The 18266-nt window shown below is 39.9% G+C and overlaps 1 protein-coding gene across 1 annotated transcript in view; it reads left to right on the top strand.

The window, feature by feature from the left end:
* nbeaa (neurobeachin a) overlaps nucleotides 1-18266 on the top strand; it is an 831637-nt gene that overhangs the window by 125631 nt on the left and 687740 nt on the right. The window contains exons 6-8 of the mRNA XM_048597909.1: nucleotides 3154-3280; nucleotides 4228-4347; nucleotides 7016-7162. Coding sequence (XP_048453866.1) covers nucleotides 3154-3280; nucleotides 4228-4347; nucleotides 7016-7162 — 394 coding nt within the window. The remainder of the gene's footprint in view (nucleotides 1-3153; nucleotides 3281-4227; nucleotides 4348-7015; nucleotides 7163-18266) is intronic.

Genomic DNA, 18266 nt, shown 5'->3' with positions numbered 1-18266 from the left:
GGCCAAGCAGCATCATAGGAGCTGCTCCTATGATGCTGCTTGGCCTGCTGTGTTCATCCAGCTCTGCACCTTATTGTCTCATATAATATCCATAAGTTGTCTTACTTATTGGACTTGAAAAATCAACTCTTTCTCTCTCTACAGATGCTGCCAGACTTGCTGAGTTTCTCCAACACTGTTTTTATTTAATTAGCTCTTGTTCTGAGCTTTCAGTTAGAGAGATACCACCTTGTATAGTGAGTTTATTGAAGAGAATTAAATTGTATACATTGCTCTTTATTTCCTCAGAACTAATTTGGACAAAGAATGTAGCATGTTGTGAAAGTAATAATTATGACAAATGAAGCAGTTATATTTAAAAACAAAATTCCAAGCAGAAAATCATGCATACATACAGCAGCTGCTTCATGACCTTGAAAGAAAGGAAGTTAATATTTCTGATTGACACCCATCATCAGATTAATTGATGAAAGCAGACCAGCCCTCCCTGAGATTGGCAAAACACTGAGGGGAAAGGAAGAGCATATAATACATAAAACTAAGACTGCTTAAGCGCTGTTGCAAGAAATTACTAACTTATTTTATAACTCCTGATATTAATAGAGGAGATTGACAGTGGTGAAAAGTTATGGATAAACAATAAAAATAAAATGCCTCATCCCATTAAAATTGATGAAAAGTCAGAAAGTGAATGCAAATATGAAAGTAGAATAAAACCTGATGTCTTATGTTATTATGTCAGTTATTATGAACAGAGATGGGTTTTTTTACTGAATGATGATCAGAAGATTTATTCGCAAAAACAACTAAATACATTCCTACTCTATTGCAAACATCAGTGTGGTCTAGGCTTGAGGTTGATTGACCAGCAGACTTCCCTGATGGATACCAGTGTACTCTGACAGTTACTGATAGTAAAGCTGGTACCTTTGCATAATGTCACATGGCATGATGTCACAATATGACCCGTTATGTTATCGAACTTGGCTCTTTTAAAGATTCATGTTTGCCCTGATCATAGATACGTGCAATATTACCACAAAATCCAATGGAATGTGAAAGAAAGAACTGATGAGAAAATGAAGATGTAAGATTTGAAGGTGCTGAAGGCAATACTTGGAGCAGGATGTTGCAACCAGGGGTGGTCAATAGACATATGGAAAGCTGTTCTTGAACCATGCATTGAGCTTGGTTGAAACAAAATAAAATGGTAGCTTAGAAAGATCGGCAGGAGGAAATTGAAGTCTAAAGCTATAGGAAGTTCAAGATTTTTTTAAGAAAAAGTAATTCACAGGATGCAACCAAATGCCACTCCATTCTCGTAATATATTTGCACTTGGACTTTTTTTTAACAGCGCTTGTGATTAGAAATCCATTTCAGTGCAGAGCCCTCCACGACAGTTGTGTGACATGTGTGAACAGGATAAGCAAAAGCGTGTCTCCTTAATTAGTCAGATTCAAGGTGTCTTTTGATTGAGAAGCAGCCCATTCCAAACTCTTGAGAGAAGACTTTTCAAAAACACCCTTTGCATTCTGGCCTTCTTGCCACTGCCCAGGGTTTATGATAGTAAAGGCAGGTTGAAACCTTTAATTGCCAACTCATTGGGCAATAACGTGTCTTAGTAGTTCTGAGGGTGAATAGCCCAGGGGGTGACTTACCCACCTCCTGTATTATGGGGGACAAGTTTAGAGGCCACTTCTGTCACCTACAATCCAACCCCACAACCAAAGAGATATTTCCCTGCCTACCCCTATCTGCCTTTCATAGGGACTGCTCTCTCTGCGACTCCCTTGTCTGCTCCACACTCCCCACTAACCCCACCTCTCCTGGCACCTTTCCCTGCAACTGCAGGAAGTGCCACACCTGTCCCTACATCTACCCCCTCACCTCCATTCAAGGCACAAAACAAAACTTCCATATTAGACAGGGGTTCACCTACATACCCGTCAACTTGGTCTACTGTATCCATTGTTCCTGATGTGGCCTCCTCCACATCGGTGAGACCAAGCATAGACTTGGAGACCATTTTCGTAGAGCATCTGCGCTCTGTATGCTACAAATGATAACACTTTCCAGTCGCCAACCATTTTAACTCCCCCTCCCACTCCCTGGGTGACATGTCGATCCTGGGCCTCCTCCAATGTCACAATGACACCACCCGCAAACTGGAGGAACAACACCTCATATTCCACCTTGGGAGTCTACAGCCCAAAGGCCTAAACATGGAATTCACCAGTTTTAAAATCTCCCCACCCTCGACCTCATCCCATGTCTAACCCTTCCTTTTTTCCCCATCTCCTTGACCTGACACAACCTGTCCATCTTCTCTCCCACCCATCTGCCCCGCAACCCCACTGATCAATCCCCACCAGTCCCTACCTGCACTCATCTATCAGCATCCCACCTACCTTCCCAAGCCCCACCTCTCCTCTCTTTATTTATTTCCCAGCTCCCTTCCCCCACCCCGTTTCTGAAGAAGGGCCCCGAACCAAGATGTCAACTTTCCTGCTCATCTGATGCTGCCTGACCTGCTGTGTTTCTCCAGCTCCATACTGTGTGCATCTGACTAAGGGGAGGCGATGACCTAGTGGTATTATTGCTGGACTGTTAATCCAGACACCCAGATAATGTTCTGGGGACCTGAGTTCGAATCCCGCCACGGCAGATGGTGGAATTTGAGTTCAATAAATGTCTGGAATTAAGAATCTAAGGATGATCATGTATCCATTGCCGATTATCAGAGGAAACACCCATCTGGTTCACTAATGCCCTTTAGGGAAGGCAACTACCATCCTTACCTGGCATGGCCTACATGTGACTCCACACTCACGGCAACGTGGTTGACTCTTAACTGACAATTAGAGATGGCCAATGGATGCTGCCTGGTCAATGACGCACTCATCCTGTGAATGAATTTAAAAAAAAAGCATCTGCAGTTCTTGCTATCTCTGAACAAACTAATGGTTTTTGCTTTGCATCTTTCTATGATTCAGATAAAATTGAAGATGTGTTTAGAATGATTCATCCTAATTATAAAACTGGGTTGTATTAATTTAACATTGTTTCGAAATGTATCTCATGAACCATGATTTACCTGCAACAAATGTATTTTTTTGAAGACATACAATATTGTGGTATTATCTAATTTGCAGCTTTCGAACAAGCAAAGGAGTTGGCTATTCAGCACATTTTGTTGGAAACTGTTTGATTATAACATCATTGAAATCGAAAGGAAAAGGTTTCCAGCATTGTGTAAAGTATGATTTTCAACCGAGAAAGGTCAGTCCATGAAATGATTAATATTAACACACAGGAGAATATTTTGTGGAACACAAATGCCACTGTGTTAAAAAGTATATTTTTGTTAAACACTGTTGATACAATGCATCTTTTTCACTACATTCTGTGATTTATATTAAAGGTTTAAATTTGTATGATGACTTTTTGAAGCTAGTTCATGATTACTAGGAAGCCTGGGTTCAGTATTTATGTGTTTTCACAAACTACTGTGCTTCAGATATTTCTAATGTAAATTTGCATGATCTGTTCTGGTGCTTGGTGTAACAAAATACAAGTTGACAAAGTTTCAGGTTTGTCTGTAAGTCTGACTATTGTAGATTCAAATTCCCCTCCAATGACTTTAGCTGACAGTTCACTGATGTACTAAAGAAGTTCTGCACCATTTAAATTAAAAATGAAAGGTCCAATAGCACTAATTAGTAGAATTCTCTATAATGTCAGAGCTAATATTCACTTTTCGACAAGTGTTACTAAGTCAGGTTAAGTGGTAATTATTTCATTGCTCTTGTGGATCATTGCTTTGTGCAAATTGGCTGTTATATTTTCAGCACTTAAAAAGTTCTTGCCTCAGGATTTACAGACAATAAGGATATTCTGAAGGATAAGTACAAGTTCTCTATTTTTGAAAGTTAGTAGTAGTGCAGGGCTGTATCTCTTAATGAATGGCCGAGTCCAAGCCAACCTGCTGTTAAGTACAATAAGTATTTGAAACTGTTCTTTTTAACACATGTAACGTAAACTTAAAGGACAGGTGTAAGTATTCATTGTGATTGATATTTGTTTATTGATTATTTGTTATTGATATAAGAAATGCTTGTTTGCAACAACTCACTACTTTGCAAATTGAAAAGAATAGATTATTACTCCTCAAATTGAGCAATTGTCACATTTCATTGATGATGAGTAATTCTTATGTTATTTTTCAGTGGTACATGATCAGCATTGTGCATATCTACAATCGCTGGAGAAATAGCGAAATTCGTTGTTATGTCAATGGTCAGCTTGTTTCCTATGGAGATATGGCTTGGCATGTCAACACTAATGATGTAAGTTTAATGCAGTTTTAATGACAATATTTTACCGGGTGTGTGAGCAAGTATGGATTTGAGCAAATCATAGTTAGAACATAGGAGTTCAGATTACATCAGGCTTCTTATTTTTATCATGTTGCCTCTTGTTAGTGTTTTCAGAAGGACTTACATTTCACAAATTCTCAGAATCAAAGATACTATTTACTTTAAAATAGGGTGCTATGTAATGGATGATATAGTGAATAAATATTATTTGCAGTTGTTTCACGTTTTGATGCCTGAATTCTAACTTCTGTAACACAGTACAACAATGCGTTTGTTTGTTGGGGTTGAAGATGTTGAATCAGGTCTGAGATAGGTGCAAAGAGGATGAATTAAAACTGTATCAAAATTATACAGTTCAATTATTTCAGGCAACAGTGGAACCTGTTCTCATGCCTATCTATCTAATCAAAGGGGGTTTAATGGAATAAACAAAAAAAGAATTCAGTTGCGTGGAAGGTCAGTGGCCAGAGCACCTAGATTTAAAATAATTGGCAAAAGAATGAGAGGAAAGGTGAGAATTTTTTATTGCTGTAAGTTATAATGATCTGGAATTAACTATCTGAAAGAGTGGCACAAACAGATATATTAGTAATTTTCTAAAGGGAATTGGATACCTACTTGAAAAGGAGAAGGCTGTATTCTTGAGAAAGCTTTGATACTGTGAATAAAGAGCAGCAGAATTTCACTGATTGGATAACTCTTTCAAAGAATGAGCATAGGTATGATGGCTAATGACCTCTTGTGCTGTATGATTGTCTGATACTTCACAATGACCAGTTTGGTTCTGTTGGCATCGTAATTTTAATTGATTTTGAATGTAATCTTCTAAACAAAATTTATATGCATGGCTCAAAATGCATTAACATTTATTCTTGTGTTTGATTGCATTCCTGAAAATTGCGACTTTAAGTCAAGCATGGTTTCTCATAGAAATCCACTTTAAACCCAGATTTAGGGTCCTGTGGACATTTTATTTGCTTGGCAAATAAGACACAGGAGGGAGAAGTTGGGGGTTGATGATGGGACCGGGGGTAAAATGTAAAATAATGGAGAACAGAGGTCATGCTGTGGAACTCAGTATTTCCAGAGGTTGTAAAGTGCATCGGTGGAAAATGAGACGTTATTCTTCTGACATGCATTGAGCTCTCCAGCACTTTGCTTTTATTTAAAAATAAACTCACCTGATGAATTTTTACTTGACCAGACTCTATTTAGTGTTTGAAATTGGCTGTTGGGATTACCTGTACTTGCCAACTTCTTCCAATAAATGGACCCCAGCACCTCAGTGCAAGTTCAGAGCAGCAGTTAAATGAGTCTTTAAAGATAAGAACAGAGGGCAAAAATGAGTTTGGGTGCAGGGTAGTTTGTAAATGACGAGGGTGAGGAGCGACATGTGGGATGAAAACAGGAGGAAGACCAGGGGACTGAGTGTGACATTGGAACCACGGTAAAGAGGTGTTGAGAGCGCGCACATTGTACAGGATGTCTGTACCAAGTAATATTAAACTGAAATTCTAATGTTAATCAAGAATGTCTTGTCACTTTTCTTTAACAATGTTGAAGCCATCATAAAGGCATGTTTAGTGATGATTGCACAATGTTATGCCACATTTGCAATTTCTGAGATACTGAAACAGTCCATATCCATATGCAATTAGACCTAGATACAATGCTCCCTCTAAATGATTTTGGTGGAAAGACCTCTGAGGTGTGTGTGGCATCAGCTTCTGAAACTGAGGGTCACTGTATGTGAAACCTTGGAGTGCTGCGGGCAGCTTAGTGGGAACGTTGCCTGGATGATACCCAGGCTTGGGCTGAAAAGTGACAAACATTTGAACCACATAGTGCCAGGCAACGATCATCTTTAACAAGAGTGAACCTAACCATTGCCCTTTGACATTAAATGGCATTCCCATCACTGAATCCATCATAATTAACATCTTGGGGATTACATTTGAACAAAAACTGGACCAGATGAGCCTTATAAATATTGTGGCTACAATAGCAGATCAGTGGCTATGAAGCCTGCAGTAAGTAACCCACCTTCTGACTTCCCAAAGTCTGTCCATCATCTACAAGTCAGGTGCATCACTGGAATACTCCCCACTTGCCTGGATGAATGAGGCTCCAACCACACTAGCAACTTGACAGCATCGAGGCAAAAGCAGCTTGCTTGATTGACATTGCATCCACAAACATTCACTACCTCCTCCACCATTGCACAGTAACGGCACTGCAGAAATTCATCAAGGCTCTTTGGTCAACACCTTTCAAACACACAACCACTGCCATCTAAAAGGAAAGTGCAACAGGTACATGGGAATGCCATCAACTGCAAGTTCCCCTCCAAGCCATTCACCATACTGACTTAGAAATATATTACTGTTCCATATTTGTCTCTGGATCAATATCCTAGAACTCTCTCCCTCTTAGCATTGTGCGGAGCTACACGAAATGGACTGCAGTGGTTCAAGAAGGTGGCTCACCAGCACCTTCTATGGGTATTTAGGGATATGGAATAAATGCTGGCCCAGCCAGCAAAACCTGTATCCCTGAATGAATTTTAAAAAAAAGCAAAGTCAATGTTAACTGAGTCTGCTATAAATGGGGACTTACTGTCATTGTTTTCCTTATGTAGAGCTTTGATAAGTGCTTCCTGGGTTCATCAGAAACTGCAGATGCAAATAGAGTATTCTGTGGTCAGCTTGGAGCAGTGTTTGTGTTCACTGAAGCACTTAATCCAGCGCAGATATTTGCAATACATCAATTAGGACCTGGATACAAGGTATGTCTAAATAGTCTATCAAGAATGAGTTAATTTTTGACTGTGTTATACTTATGTGTGCACTTACCTAAATTTTAACTTGAAAATTGCAGATATGTTGCTAAAGATACAAGCTTAAAAGATAGGTACAGATGAGTAGGGTTTTTTTTTTCTCATCATAGTTCATTTGCTGAGAATCAGAACCTTACATTCCTTCCATCATGTTAGTTAACTGTCATTTGAAAAAAAATTCAGTTTTTGCTTTCACTACTTTGCCCATAATACCAGTATGCACCCAGTCTTCTGATGAAAAAATTGTTCATGCAATCTGCCTTAAACTTTCAATTATGCAGGTTTAATTCAGGCCCCTTGATCTTTGTTTAGAATGCACCTTGGAATGTTTTATTATGTCAAAGGTGTTATATGACCACAAGTTATTGCTTTCTTTTTTGCATTTATAGATATTTTTATGAAGTTATAATACATTTACTTCTAAAAATATAGGAAAAGGGAATGGAAATAGGCAACTTTGACCCTTGGGTCTGCTCTGTCATTCAATAAAATCATGGCTGATCTGATTTTGGCCTTCAGTCCCCTTCCTTGCCTGTCTGTCCTCGCCCAACCTTGCACTTCATTATCAGTCAAAACTCTGTCTAACTCAGCCTTGAACATATTTAATGACTCAGCCTCCAATGCTCTCTGTTGGGGCGGTGGGTGGGGTGGGGGAAACCCAAAGATTAATCGTCCTCTGAGAGAAGAATATCCTCCCACCTCCATCTTAAATGAGAACTCCCTATGGGAGGGACCATCCTCCCAGCTTCTACCCTATCAACTTCCCTCAGGTTCTTGTATATTTCAGTAAGATCATCTAAATTCCGATGAGTAAGGCTCAGCTGCTTGACATTTCTTTATAAGAGAAACGTCCAGGAATCAGTCTCGTGAATCTTCTCAAAATTTCGCACAATGGAAATATGTCTCTCCTCATGTAAGTTGACCAAAACTGTATGCTTATCACTAGATGTGGTCTCACCAATACTTTGTATGATTGTAGCAAGGCTTTACTAGTTTCACATACATGTAAGGTATAAAGTTGTGCATTTGATTTATGATTGGTGGCAACTCATATTTTAAGAAGCCGTAGAACTGTAGAAATGTTACAACCACAGAAAGAGGCCATTTAACCCATTGTGTCTGTGCCAGCTGAATAAACTAGCTGCCCATTCTAAGCCCACAAAGCTACATCTGGTCCCTGGTTTTGCAGTTTACAATGCTTCAGTTAAACTCGACATTCTTTATAAATGCCATTGCATGACTAAGTGTACACTTACTGAAATGTTTCATAGTATCATTTATATTTAGATATTTAATAATGTGCTTCCACATGATTCCTTCAGGAGCAATGTACTTCTGTTACAAATGCAAAAAAAGATTTACAAGGATGCTGCCAGGGTTGGAAGGTTTGAACTATAGGGAGAGGCTGAATATATTGGGGCTATTTTCTCTGGAGCATCGGAGGCTGAGGGGTGACTTTATCAAGGTTTATAAAACCATGAGGGACATGGATAGGGTGAATAGTCAAGATTTTTTCCCAAGGGTAGGTGAGCCCAAAACTAGTGGGCATAGACTTAAGGTGAGAGGGGAAAGATTTAAAAGGTTCTAAGGGGCACTTTTTAACACAGAGGGTGGTGTGTGTATGGAATCAATTGCCAGAGGAAGTGGTGGAGGAGGTTAAAATTACATTTAAAAGGCATATGTTGGGTATATGAATAGGAAGGGTTTAGAGGGATACAGGCCAAATGCTGGCAAATGGGACTAGATTTATTTAGGATATCTGGTCGGCATGGACGAGTTGGATTGAAGCATCTGTTTCCATGCTGTACATCTCTGACTCTGACTCTATATTGTTCTTAGAACCCTGAAAACTGTGATTCAGGAGGCTGAAGCTGAGTTTGAGGCTTGAATTCTGGGATTAGTTGGGTTTGAAGACAACCAAGTAGACTTAAATTGCAGGTTTGGTGCTGCAGATGGTAGATAGATTAATTGTTTGAGGAAGGTGACCAAAAGTGAACCCCTCGCTCTCTGATATTTTCCCAAATCCAGGGTATAAACCAGGTGTTACTTGCTCCAGAGTGTGAAGAAAGTTGCCACATGCTTGTTGTGGTTAAGATTGCACTCTCTCGTAGAGAGTGGATATATTTTTCTACAACTAATACTGAGATTCATGCTAGTCTGCTTGTTGTTTGAGTGGGGGACTTTTCTAACCAGTCAAAAGCCCTAACAAACATTGATTTGGGTCTTCTAGAATGATAAGTCACTGTTCTGGTGATTTCTCATAATGATATCCACAATTGTTGGATGTTGGAGTATAATGGGATACTTGTGGGTGTTGCTCATTTGGCTTCTAGTTTTCTACTATGGATAGTTAGAATTTGTGTATGATTTTGAATTGTCTTTCCTGCATTTTGTTGCCATGGAACTTAGTTTCTGACTTGATGCATTTTGTTATTCCTTTATTGTTGATGGTTTGGCATAGATAATATTTCCAGATATCATTCAGGGATTTTGTTGTTACAGAGGTAAAAATAGTGCGGAAGTTAGAACTAGAGGAAGTGTTAATCAGGGTTAGCTTCACCAAAATCTACAAAGTATTGCATGGTTATGAATCTGTTTCTGCATTTGGGCTTGGCATTGTGGTCATGTTGGTGGGGTGAAACTTGTCATCTAGTTTGTGGAAGCAGATGTTGTGGCTTTCATGGAAGAGATGACCTAATGTGGGAATCCATTTCTGTTGCACGCAGCTGAGTTAAGTCCTTGGGAACTTCCCATTCTGTCATTTTGAAGAGTGAGTTGATAGGTATGTGTAGGAACTGCAGGCAAGTATATCCCTCACTCTGGACTGGGAGAGTTACAGAATTACTGGGAGAACAATAAAGTGCTTCTTTGGCTTTCATTTTTGGAATTGTAGATGATGCAGCCATTCAGACAAACAAGCTTGTGCTGGCTCTTTGGTGGTGATTTGATTTGACTTACTTCTGTACATTTTCTCTGTACTCATGTAAACTTCTTCCCTTCAAGTATTATGCATTCTCTTCTGAATGTTACTGCTGAATCAGCTTCCACCATCCTTTCAGTGGGTGCATTCTCATATCTCAAATAAGCTCATTCATGCGATTTTGCTTCTGAAAAATATTAAATATGTCCTCTGGATACCTAGAAGGCTATAAAGTACCTACTGAAAAGATGAGATGATGTTCCTCAAGCTTATTATTAGCTTCACTTGGACAAGCCGAGGACGAATATGTCAACCAGTGAGCTATGTGAAGAATTAAAATGATAGGCCACTGGAAGTTCAGGATCATGCTTGCAGATTTAGCAGTGGTATTATGCAAAGTAGTCTTCCCCACTGTGTTTGGTGTCCCCAGTGGTACTACATGTAAACAACAAGTACAGCATAAATTGAAAGTATATGGCACTACCCCTGAATCCAAAGTAGATTGGAAGAGTGTTGTCGGTGTCTGTATAATTTCCACTCTCCATTTAACATCCTTGGATGCTTCTTACATGTTCCTGATGTCTTATCAATTTTAAATATGAACATACAAACAAGGAAGTAGAGTAGGCCACTCAGTCCTTTGAGACTGCTCTGCCGTTCAGTAATATCATGGTTAATCTGATTTTAACCTCAATTTTATATTCCTGCATACCCTGATAATCTTTCATTCCCTTGGTAATCAAGAATCTATCTACCTCTGCATTAAAAATATATGAAGATTCTGCATCCATTGCCTTTTGAGGAAGGGAATTCCAAAGACTGTCAATCCTCTGAGAGAAAAAATGTTTTCTCATCTCTGTCTTAATTGATGAGCTGTTAATTTTAAACTATGACTCCTATTTCTAAATTATCCCACAAGAGTAAACATCCTTTCCACATCCATCTGGTCAAATCCCCTTTGGATCTTGGCCTGAGGTGTGGCAGATGAAGTTTAATTTGGATAAATGCAATGTTTTGCATTTTGGTAGGACAAACAAGGGCAAGTCTTATATAGTTCATGTAGGGCCCTAGATAATATTATTGAACAGAGAGGCCTAGGGTCCTTTGGAAGTTGTGTCACAGGTAGATAGGATGGTTAAGAAGGTGTTTAGTACACCTGCCTTCATTGCTCAGACCTGTGAAGTTGTACAGGATGTTGGTGAGGCCACTTTTGGTGTACTGTGTATAGTTCTCATCCACCCCCCCCCCCCCCCCCCCGCCCGCCCGCCCGCCGCCATAGGAAGGATGTTATTAATTTGGAGAAGGGTCAGAAAAGATTTACAAGAAAGCTGCTGGGACTGTAGAGTTTGAGTTGTAAGGAGAGGCTGGATAGGCTGGAACTTTTTACCAGTAGCATAGGAGGCTGAGGGGGTGACCATATAGAGGTTTATAAAATCATGAAGAGCATAGATAAGGTGAATAGCAAAGGTTTTTTCCCTACGCTAGGGGAGTTCAAGACTAAAGGGCATATTTTTAAGGTGAGTGGAGAAAAATTTAAAAGGGATCTGAGGCGCAAGCTTTTCACACAGAGGGTGATTCGTAAGTGCAATGAACTGCCAGACAAAGTGGTAGATGCAGGTATAGTTACAACATTTAAAAGACATTTGGATAGCTACATGAATAGGAAAGATTTAGATGGATTGGGACCAAAAGCAGGCAAGTGGAACTAGTTTAGTTTGGGTAACTTGATCGGCGTAAATGAATTGGACTGAAGGGTCTGTTTCCATGCTATATGACTCTGAGTAAGTCACCTTTAACTCTTCAAAACCTCAGAGGATGCACGCCTAGCCTGACTAGCCTTTCCTCATTCGCTCATTCCAGGTATTAGTATACCTTCGTATACTATACATTAGTATAGTAAACCTTCTCTGAACATAGTATTATCATTCTTCTTTAAGTATGGTGACCAGTACTGTACACAGAACTCGAGATGCCGTCTCCCCAGTGCCCTGTAAATCTGAACTACAAAGGGATTTTGATAGACCAACTGAATGGATGAAACTATAGCAGATTCAGTTCAATGTAAGCAAGTATCAGGTTATTTATGTTGGATCATAGAGGGATAGATCATGGTACTTTCTGGGTGGGGCGAAGTTAAATATAATCAATGCCCAACAAGACTGAGAGGTTCGGGTTCATAGCATTTTAAAATGTCATGAACAGGTGTAGAAATTAATCAAGAAATCTAATGAAATGCAGACCTTTATGTTAAGACACTCCCAAGTGCTCATCTAAGCACCTTTTTTTTTGAAAGGTTGAGGTTATCCCCCTTGACTACCCTCCAAGGCAGTGCATTCCAGACCCCCTACCACCCTCTGGGTGAAACAAAAATTCCTCAAGTTGCTTCTAAACCTTCTGCCTTTCACCTTACTGAGCGGTGAGTTCCTGATCCCATTTACTATCAGGAATTAGAGTTGGATGGATTTGGTGATGTTGCAACTGCAGAAGCTGCACCAGTATTTGCTTTGCCTGTGATGCCAAACCTAACCACTGATACTGCAACCTGGAACTCCCAAAAGCTGTTCTTTGAGATTCAAACTGATAGATTATGCTTATAGATCTTGGGAGAAATTTAGATTCTCTTATACATTTATTTGAAAGTTGAAAAGTTTTATTTCGTTAGACTAAATAGTTTTAAACACGCATTTGTCTGAAATGTTATGGATAATATGGTGTGGAAAGAGCTTGAATATCCTCACAGTGGGATTTCAGTGGTTGGAGAAAAGCACCATGCACCGAGTGCTTGTTCCCAAGCACTCAGGGCAACAGAGCGAGCTAAGCAGTGTCTGATGGAGCATGAGGTGTGGTAGAGTTGACAGGCCAGTGTCATACATGAGGCAAGTGGACAGGGTTTGCAAACCAATACCGACACTGGCTAATGGCTAATGTCAGTGATGTCAGCACTGGGAGAAATCATGCATGTGATGGTGAGCACTTTTCCTGGCTCAAGATAGGCATCAGGAGTTAGTGTTCATTTAATTCCATAGTTGTTTGCGTTCTTTTTTATTGCTTTGCCTCCATCTAGTGTATGAAATGAGCCATATCAGCTGGACAGTAGCACTGTGTGCCAAAAGTACCTTTGGAGAAATTCCATGTTTCCTCTCAAAACGAAATATATATATTTCAGAGCAATAATTAGCAGATTTTAAATTATATTACATTTTAAAAATATTGATTGTAAAAGCCTTGATGGGGAAGAAAGAATTTACTTTTAAAAACAGTTGTGTTAGTAAATAACATGCATATCTGTAACAGATATTTTTAAAGATTGCATTTCTCTCCCTTTGAATTTATCGTATGATGTTGCACTCTTCTTTCTATTTCCTTCAGTTTTGTTTCATAGCCCACGAAGGCAGCTCATGCTTTGCAGTCCTTATACAACTGATGTAATTGACCACTCAGGTTCTTTAGGAACTGATCTGGGCATGATGTTATCCCTAGATTTTTCAATATGCCTCCTCACCTCTGCATATTTTCAGTAGGATTGATTTTCCCTTCTTACGAGGGACATAACTAGTGGTTCATCAACAGAACCTTCATTGCAAATTAATTAATGTATCTTACATTAACCATGCAGCTCAAGGTGAGAATTGTAATTCTTCATGTGCCAAAACATTGCCTTGGATGACAGTGCATATCTCAATTAAACCAGATATTTTTTAAAAACATAAGAAACAGAAATGGGAGACAATCAAACGGCCCCTCGAGCCTGCTCCACTGTGCCATTTTAATTAAAGCCTATAAGTGCACTTTCTGTCTGCTCCCCATATACCTTTATTCTCTGAAAGATGAAAAATCTCAAACATGAAGCATGCAACGATGGAACACAAACCTTCAGTGCTAGCGAATTCCAAAGATTGTCTAACGTAGCTTGTCCTCTCCTTAGTCCAAGGTGGCCCTCTGAGTACCTTGTCATGTCCCATTAGAATTTGTGTGTTTCAATTATACTTTATTATTCTAATTATTAAATGACTATTTCTCCAATCTCGGATGTAAATAAAATTTACTCAGCTGTGATCACAGTCTCCTCATCTCAGACACCAAGATAGTGATCCTTCACTGCACCACCTCGTTTAGCAAAATACTGCGGATATTGGAAATATGAAATATAAAGATTAAATGATGGAAGTACTTAGAAGCAACATTCTTTTTAAGCCTGCAGCTGCTCTGAGGGTCCATGCATGGCAATTGGCGTGCCAACACCGTTCGCAGAATTGACTTCCGGTTCTGGAAGTCACTGCTGCGGACAGACCTTGTAGGTCTGAGTAAAAGACAACTAAATTAGCGGGATTGTTGCTCGGAAGTTCTTGAGGAGTCTCAATTATGTGACCTTTTTATATCGAAGGTCAACATGCCATTTGTCCCCTTAATTGCTTGCTGTACTTGCATGCTAACTGTGAACATTAGAAGCTTCGCACCTTTTTCAAAACTTCCTGCCTTAATTAATCTTCAGTCCATACTAGTATATTGCTTTCTACTCCATGAACCCCTCTCGTGTGTATTAACCTTTTGTGTGACATCATATCAAGTGCCTTTTGGAATGCAAGTCTACTATATCTTACTCCTGTTTATTTATCATTTTAGATAAAATTTTCATAAACTTTGACAAATTTGTCAAACATGTTTTCCCTTTAGTAAAACCATATTGACGCTGTCTGATCATTGTTTAATTTTATAATACATTATTAAGACTTTGATAACAATCAGTTGCAACGTTTTCCCAAAGATGGATATCAGTCTGACGTGAAGTTCCCTGTTTTCTCTCTCCTTCATTTCCTGAATAACAGATTTATATTTGCTGACCTGGAAGTGCTAAAGCAATTCTAGCGTGCAGGGAATTTTGGAAATGTATGACTAAGGCATCCATTTTCGCTGCAACTATCTCTTTGAATGGAGCTGCTAGCATAGTAGTAATCCAGAGACCCACACTAACGTGCTGGGTACATTGGTTTGAAACCTACAATTGCAAATGGTGAAATTTGAATTCAATAAAATCTGGAAATAGAAAAACCAGGCTGATGTAGCTATTATAACAATTAGCCATCTAACTATTTCACAATCAATAAAAATATCTGGTTCACTAATGTGCCTTAGGGAAGGATATCTGCCATCCTGACCTGATTTAGCCTATGCAACTCGAGAGCCAAAATAATGTTGTTGACTCTTTACTCTGAAATGGCCTAGCAAATCACTCAGTTGTATCAAAAAACTGCTTTGAAGTCTAAAAAAGAACTGAAACCAGGCTGACAAACTGACATTGGCCCACGCGATGGAGATGGTAATGGCAATGTCAATCTTGCAAAGTCCTCCTTTCCAACATCAGGGAGCTTTTGCCAGAATTGGGACAGCTGTTCTAAGCAACATTAGATTTAAATCTGCAGCTGCTCTGAAGTTCCACGCATGGTGATTGGCGTGACAACACAGTTCACAACATTGACTTTTGCTTCAGGAAGTTGCTGTTGCACACTCACCTTGGCGGTCTCCGTAGAAGAAAACTAAATTAGTGGGAATGTTGATCAGAAGTGGAGTGTGGAGACGGAATCAGAATGAATGTATGCATGTCTCAATTATGTGACCTTTTATATTGAAGGCCAATGTGTCATTTGTCCCCGTATTGCTAAACAAATTAGACGAGCAACAGCCCAACATTGTGCGTATGCAGTGTGATTCTATGTGTATGACTATATCTCACACACCCGCATCATCATCATCATCCCTGGTTATGTTCTGTTCTCTCTCTTTCACTCTCACCAAGTGGAAGAGAGGCACCAGACCGGATGATGTAATGGTATACATGTGGAAAGTGCCTCATGCTCAGAATCATAGAGTTTCAAAACATGGAAAGAGGCGTTTTAGCATATCATGTCCGTGTCGGTCATCAAATACCTATCTACTCTATTCCCATTTTCCGACACTTAGCCTGTAGTCTTGTATACTGTGCTGCTTGGAGTGATCATCTAAATAATTCTTAAATGTTATCATGGTTCACACCTTTACCACAATTTCAGACAGTGAGTTTCAGGTACCCACCAGCATCTGGGTAAAAAAAGTATATTCCATAAATGCCTTCTAAACCTCCTGCCCTTTATCTTTAAATCATAGAATCTCTACAGTATGGAAACGAGTCTTTCAGCCTATCGAGTCCACACCAGCCCTCTGAAGAGCATCCCACTCAGATCCACCTCTACCCCCCACTCTATCCCTGTAACACTGCATCTCTCATGGGACACCATGGGAAATTTTCCATGGCCAATCCACCTAATCTGCACATCTTTGGACTGTTGGAGGAAACTGGAGCACCCATTTTAGACATGGAAAGAATATGCAAACTCCACACAGTCTGTCGTTCACACTCCCTGCCCTCGTCTCTGTCTGTCCCCAAGTGTCTGTCTGTCTGTCTGTTTGTCTGTCTTTGTATTTCACCCCCTGTTCCCCTCATACACATTTCTTTCCTCACATTTCTCACACACCCAACACTATACCCCATAACATTCTTGTTCCCTTGACTCTTGCCCTTGTTTCCTTGACTCTTGCTCTCGTTCCCTTGACTGTTGCTGTCGCACTGTTGTTTTTACACATTCTATTCCTCTCTTGCATGCATTCTCGCTGACACTCTCCTCTCTGTCTCTTTAGCTTACACATACTCACTCATCCTCTCTGCCTACCCTGTGCATACACCCCATCTCAGGCTTATGTTCTCTCCTGCATGGTCCCTTGTGTTTTGTACGGCATGCTGTCTCCCACAGGTTTTCTTGTGTTCTCTTCTGCATGCCCTCTCTCATGCATGCACCCCCCTCCACTGCAGCGCCTTTCATGCTCTTTCAATTTTGTACTATCTTCTGTACACCCTCTCAATCCTCTAATGCTAGCCTTTTGTTTGCACCTCTATAGTTATTCTTGCGGTATTCTGTCTGACCTTATTATTTATTTCCTAGATTACCTGGTCAAGTGACCATTTTCTCATCTCCGGGTGCTTGATTAGAACAATCTAGTTCTTTAAGGGACCATAATCACTGCAAGATATATGCTTCCCCCTTTCCCACTATTACATTGGTCATCACAGTATGTACATATGTACAGTGCTACACAGCTGACTTACTATAGAAAGTCAACTGATAATTGATGAACTCCGTATCAGTCTACTGAGATTCTTTTGCAATGGTCTTAGGGAGAGAGTTTTAGGATTTTGATCCAGTTCTTTTGGATCATGCATTTGGACATGGATTGCTTCAATAGATAAGGAGTCATGAAAGGTGCGGAACATTGTGCAGTTATCTCCACTTCTCATTTTATGATGGTGGGAAGGTAATTGATGAAGCATCTGAAGTTGGGCCTAGGACACTACCCTGAGGAACTGATCAGGGTGCTTGTGGCACAGTGATAGTGTCCCTACTCTGAGCCAAAAGGTCAGGTTCAAGTCCGATATGCTCCAGAGGTGTTTTGTAACATCTCTCAAGAGGTTGATTTAAAAACTCTATCCTGAGGAACTGCTGCAGAGGCGTCCAGGACCTGAGATGACCAACCTCTTAACATCTACAATCATCTTCCTTTATCCAGCTGAGTGGCTTCCCCTGATTCCCATTGACATAATTTTCTCTCGGACTTTTTGATGCCACATTTTGTCAAACATGACCTTGATGTCAAGGGTGGTCAAACTTGCTTCACCTCAGAAATTTGTTGCTTTTGTCTGTGTTCAAACCAAGATTGTAATAAGGTGATGAACAGTGTGGCCCTGATGGAACACACTCTGAATGTCAGTCAGCAGGTTATTTCTAAGTAAATGATATTAGATAGCACTGTTGATGACACCTTCCATCATTTTACTGACGATTGAGGTGGCAATTGGTTGGGTCAATACAAAGGCAATGCTGCTATGTTGTCACCTCCCCCAAAGGTAGTAGAGTTGGATTTCTGCTAATAATAAATTACAAGATGTGGAGGTGCCAGTGTTGGTCTGGGTTGAATAATGTCTGAAGTCACATGATACCAGGTTATAGTCCAACTCGTTTACTTGAAATCACAAGCTTTCAAAGTGCTGCTCCTTCAACAGGTGAAGTTAGGCTTCACCTGATGAAGGACCTTGTGATTTCAAAT

The sequence above is a fragment of the Rhincodon typus genome, chromosome 6 (assembly GCF_021869965.1).
Source record: "Rhincodon typus isolate 14 chromosome 6, sRhiTyp1.1, whole genome shotgun sequence".
Classification (NCBI taxonomy): domain Eukaryota; kingdom Metazoa; phylum Chordata; class Chondrichthyes; order Orectolobiformes; family Rhincodontidae; genus Rhincodon; species Rhincodon typus.
This window is presented reverse-complemented; position numbering and strand designations above follow the sequence as displayed.